This window comes from Ornithodoros turicata, chromosome 1, assembly GCF_037126465.1.
Source record: "Ornithodoros turicata isolate Travis chromosome 1, ASM3712646v1, whole genome shotgun sequence".
NCBI lineage: Eukaryota > Metazoa > Arthropoda > Arachnida > Ixodida > Argasidae > Ornithodoros > Ornithodoros turicata.
This window is the reverse complement of record NC_088201.1, coordinates 12,201,994-12,207,423: the sequence shown is the minus strand read 5'-3', so window position 1 is coordinate 12,207,423 and position 5,430 is coordinate 12,201,994. Positions and strand designations below refer to the sequence as shown.

Sequence of the window (5,430 nt, the reverse complement as noted above, 5' to 3'; positions counted from 1 at the left end):
GCAGTTCTTTGCGAACCTAGCACGTAGTGGCTGATTTTATTTCACGAAATATCACCTCTCCCGTTTGATCTGTCTCTGGATGTTGCCGTTGTTAGGTTGTCCCAAACGGTCCTGGGAAGCAATACGAAATAAAATTGCAAATAAATTGAGACGCACCATGTTTTCATTTTCATAAAACGTTGATCCACTTCTTTATGCAGAAAGTCGTCCATTTACTATACATTCTGTAACGTTCTCACGCACTACTGAAAGCATTCTGGGTGAAAACCTTGAGGTATATTGTCCGGTGTTTTGCATTCCGGCAATAGCGTTGGGCTAAAAATGTTGGAAATCAGTTCGCAGCTAGTGGTCGAGTTTGAAGCAGAGAGTTCTTTTAGGACTTGTGACTGAGTTATCTAGTATTTATTCATAAACAAGTAAAGTAATGAAGCGCATGCCGATACAGTGAGGTGTCTTTTTTTTATGTCCATGCACTTCTAGCAGCAAAAGTTCGCATCTCTCATCTTCATTTCTACCTGCGGATAGGAATAATGATAGAGGTCTTCTATGCCGTCTCTGATTGACCATTCGATGCCGTCGGCGTAGCTCGTGTGGGCCCCGTTGAGATTGAGGCCATTTAGGTTTGCCAGGTGACAGCGCTTGTACCACCAGGCCCCCCTGTATGTAACGGCACAGTTGCTGTCAGGGTCCATGTCGCTGTCCCTGTCAAACGTGCTGAAGCTGGCTCCGTTTTCCCCACTGAATGCATCATAACCTGGGAAGAATAAATGTTTTTAAGCTAACAGCGTAAGACTGAATATGGGTAGAAGGCCTAGAAGCTGTACTACGTTCACTAGATTTACCTGTGTCTCCCGTGTACCCGCTGACTGTGAGCTCGTACTGCTCATCTTCACCAGCAATTTTGAAGAGAGCGTAGTCCGCCGTGAAAGTCTCTCCCGTGCGATTCGTGAGTACGATACGGAGTGACGTTGCCTTGTTAGATGTCAGGATGTGGATCAGCTGATTTCCTGTCCAATTGCGCAATACACCAATTGGATTGTGAGATCGTCCATCTTATGCTGCTTTTGTATTGGACAAGCAGAAATGGCACTTTGGGCAGCACAGTTTTATATTGCTTTGTAACCGACCGAAGAAACTTAAATGTACTATAAAGCAGTCGAGGTGCAACCTCATGTTTTGTGTGCCCTGAATTGTGTACGTCCTCGGGAGTAAAATGCCGCAAAATTTTCTCACATAGACGTTATAGCTCCCGAAAAAATGCAAATTTAAATCTACTGGCAACACTGTGGCGAAGCAGACCGACGAAACGCCAACTCCGCCAAGTACGGCGGCGAAAATGTCTCATGCGCACGACTCTGGGCCAAACAGAGCGACGTACGATAGCAGCGCCACGGTGCTGAAACAAGGGGCCCAGGTATAGACGTTTAGTTACTGAGTGCAAGATTCAGCTTTTGTTTATTTTATTTCACACAAATTACATTTTCTCAAAAGGTAGTATTTGCAAATCCCAACAGGAAAGCCATCTGTTTATCTCGGTCACCTTGTCTACAGAGTTGCTTGACAAATTGAGGACTTCTTCCCACCAGGCGTCGCCCCGACATTCTTGACTGCGTTTTTATTTACCAATTAAAAATAATACTTAGAGTAAACTCCTGCGCGTATTACTTGTTGTGCTGAACCTTTGAGTCTAGCACTCTCACGTCATGCTGATTGCATAGGTTCGACCTCGACTGCTTTATAGTACCTTTAAACATTCATCTTCTGATTTGCTACCCCATACCTAGCCAGAACTCTTTCGCTGGGTCCCCGAAACCATTTTTGTATGCCTCCCAATCTCGATAGAAGTCGTACACTGGATTTCCAAACTGCCCGCGCCGTTGAAAAACCTAAAATAAAAAAGTAAAGAATGTACGGTATGTGACTAATGCAACTTGTAAGTATAAGCCAAAAGCAAACATGTTTCTTTGTGGCAAGTGTAGAAGAACTTCTCCAGCTCGCAGAAGCAATCTGGAGCACACGAACGTTCCGAAATCACCGAGCTTACGAAGTGTCTAAGGGTCTAACCCCTTCACCTGCGTGGTTCCAAGAACACCCACTATTCCGTGCAGTCGTTCGCAGATCCCATTTCGCTGATGGCATTTCTTGGATGCAAAGGCAGCAGGAACCACTTCTGAAAGTCATGGAGGAATGTTCCTCTATATTTTGTTTGCTATGCATAATGGAGGGCCTGGCTGTAGTTGCACCGGTCGAGTGATACTGTGCGTCGCATCTTCCCGCACGACACTTGACATGAACATTAGTCCCTATCAGTAATGCCTCCAGAAATCGACATCTGGTGGAGGGGTACCGAGCTTCCGGGGTGGGGTGGGGTGTATATGTATATGGTTACATGTTTGTGGGTATTATGCATTGGTAGCCAAGCTGTATTGGGCAATATCTCAGTGTCTTAGGGGGGTGGGGTTAGGGAAATCCCTGGTCCCTACAGCACAGCTGCTACTACCATATATACGTGACCCAAACATTAAAAGTAGACCAACAACGACACGCACCTTGCTTGCGAACCATGCTTTGAAGCGTTGTAGCAGAACCACAGCTTCGTGGATTTTCGGACGAAATTTTGAATTCCACGATGATACATGGAAGCAACGAAGGCGACTGATGTGTTGTTCGTGAGAATTAAGTCTACCTTTATGGTATGCGGTATAGATGTACGTTGCATGAGGGCATAAGGCGTACGGGAAGCACGCGTGGGAGGCTAAATAAAGGGCTTGTTCTTGACGTACTTGGCGCAGACAAAACCTGTAGACGTCGGCCATAGCGATCGCACGCCTAACCATACGTCGCGTCACTTCTCTTGCTTCGCGAACGGCTCCGATTTCAAACTATGCATCAACATATGCGTTATATGTTTCCAGGTTGAGTTCACGGTTGTGGCACGACATCTGGGATTGTATTGCAGTCACCATGCACTCACTGATGTCGGTCCCCTCCCACATTCCAGACTAATTGCTCTACAAGACGTAGTATCTGCAGCTACGAGCTTCCAAACTCACCGTCCAACCGCCTCCGTCTGATTCCATATCGCAGTAAGTTGCAACAGATAGCGTTGAACCTTCGTAAGGAAAGATGTTGAAGACACCACTGCGGTTCTGGCCAGAGATATAGATATCTGCGCAGTCTCTCGGCCGGCCTGGAAGGTCACAAGAAGTTTTTCTCGTATTTCAGTCGTATCCTACAGTCACTCGTCGAACCCCCGGATGAATATAGATAATAGTATACGCTCATCTATGTCTTACCGCTTAGAAGAACCATTCTCAGATACGCAACGGACTGTTCTATATTTGTCAGGGACTGCTCGACCGTTGGTGCGCATAAAGTACTGGAGGCAACGATGAGTACCACCAGTGTAGATGCAGTGACGGCCATTTCTAGACTGTGTAGATTTCCAACAATTAGTATACTATCGCATGCACGTTCAGTAACATCAGTATTCGTGATCTCGTATCTGTTCGTGTTGTGTACAGTTAACAGGAGCACTGCTCTAGAAGAGTGGCTCCTAACATCTTTTGTGCAAGCTAAGTTTAAAAGCGTAAAAAAAAAAAAGGAAGAAAAAAGGGGCCCCGGTGAAACGCTTCCTGCAATTGCCTGCTAAAGAGGAATGCAGAACATCCTAATGTCTCCCCATTTGATCTTCCTTTTTCATGTAGTGTAAGCGAACTCCATAAGGGTTTAAAGAAACGATGTCCATGCGTGCATACAGTTTTGGATCATCAAGCATACGAAAGTTTTCCAGGTTTCAAGGGGGTCAGAATGTGAACACTTCTGTTTTAAGGCCGACCCGCATACGACGTCTTCTCGACGGAAAAACGTCGAGGGCTCGACGGTTTTGCGCTCGACTGCGAAGACAGTAGGCGCAAACTTGCTTCGCCGACGTCTGAGGTGAGTAGATACTGTATTTGAGGCGAGCGGCGGAAGTGACGTGTCTGTCTTGACCAGTCGGTGTCTGCCGGAAGCGGTCGCCGGCACAGCAGCAGGGGCAGAACCAGACCCTAGGTTTGGAAGGGGGGGGGAGCGGTTTCATTGTCAGAGCGCGTAGTGGGGAAGGGGAAAGAGAGGGAAATTCCATGTATAAACTGACGTTTTGGGGGAGGGCGATCGCCCAACCGCCCCCCGCCTGGATCCGCCCGTGCACAGCAGTGTGCTCGCGCCGGCGTGGACAGAAAGCAGCAGACGACCAAGTTGGCGCACGGACGCAGTGGAACATTCTTCTTGTGGAAGGAACCAAAAAAACAAAACTCCGTCCCAGTTACACAACACCTAGATTCTGGCGACTGTTGCTTCCCTCTATCCTTTAACGCTTTACGGTCCTACACAATGGGATGAATGTTTTCGCATTCTTCTATCTCGTGTTCGCGAGCTTCGGTTACCAAATTATAGGTTACATCCCATTTCGCCTATTCCGCATTAGGCAAAATGGGAATAGGCGAAATGGGAAGACACGAAATTATATGGATGCAGTGTTGTGTTTTATAATATAAACGTGAAACCTTATCCGTCCCGCTCGTATGTTCATGCTCGTGACAAAGAACGCCGCTAGGGGCTGCGAAGGCCAAGCATCGCCTACGCCGCGCAAGGAGACGTCGAGAAATATCCGTTTGCGGGTGAGCTCGGCGGTTTACCTTACTGTCGGGCTGACGTCACGAGCTGGAGAAAAACGTCGTATGCGGGTCCCGCTTTACATTTGCAAAAATGTCTTTCTTTCTTCGGATAGCATATATCTCCATATCACGACAAATGCCCAGTGCGCCCAAGAAACACTGATAGAGAGCACCCGACGAAAAATTATTGTGGTCTGATCGGTTAATACCAGATTCAAGCCATCCCGAATGCACAACGAAGAGATCTCTTGTTTCATTTACAGCAAGAACTTCAAGATGCCTTCTTCAACTGCAACGTTTATTTTGTTTGCTGACGTTCAGTTAAAACAGTAGTGGTTGGTAGGTGTGCCAAAAGTGTAACTTACTTTGGAAGAACGGCCTGGTGAGCGAGTCACTGTGTGAAGCAGCGTCTGGAACGATGACAGGTGCAGCTAATCTAAGCAGGCACTTGAGTGGCATAAAATCACGCCATATCTTCGCCAAGTTTCGATTGCAAAGGACGGAGCATACGTTTGGAGGTTGTTTTCCAGACACCGGACAACGGACCCATTGGAAACTACGGGGCTCGATTGCCCTTAGGTTCTATTTTTGAAGAAAACGGACGACAAAAACGGACATGTGAGAGAGCCCTTAGTACGGTAATATTTGAGGAATGCGAATGTTATATTATCTGCGTAACTGTATATTTATGCGCAATACAAGAATATATGGCGCGTGATAGTTAAGGTTGACTATATTGAAGAAAGTTATACACAGTTTTAAAGGAGCATGC

The 5,430-nt window shown here is 46.7% G+C and overlaps 1 protein-coding gene across 1 annotated transcript; it reads right to left on the bottom strand.

The window, feature by feature from the left end:
* Positions 1-387: 387 nt before the first annotated feature.
* LOC135377488 (techylectin-5A-like) lies at positions 388-5,128 on the bottom strand. Its single transcript, XM_064609916.1, has 6 exons — positions 5,024-5,128; positions 3,297-3,433; positions 3,054-3,190; positions 1,781-1,886; positions 843-1,007; positions 388-754 (listed from the first exon to the last, which is right to left on the bottom strand). Exons 2-6 carry the CDS (start codon positions 3,424-3,426, stop codon positions 477-479), a joined length of 816 nt encoding a protein of 271 aa, XP_064465986.1. The 5' UTR covers positions 3,427-3,433; positions 5,024-5,128; the 3' UTR covers positions 388-476.
* Between the last annotated feature and the right edge of the window lie 302 nt (positions 5,129-5,430).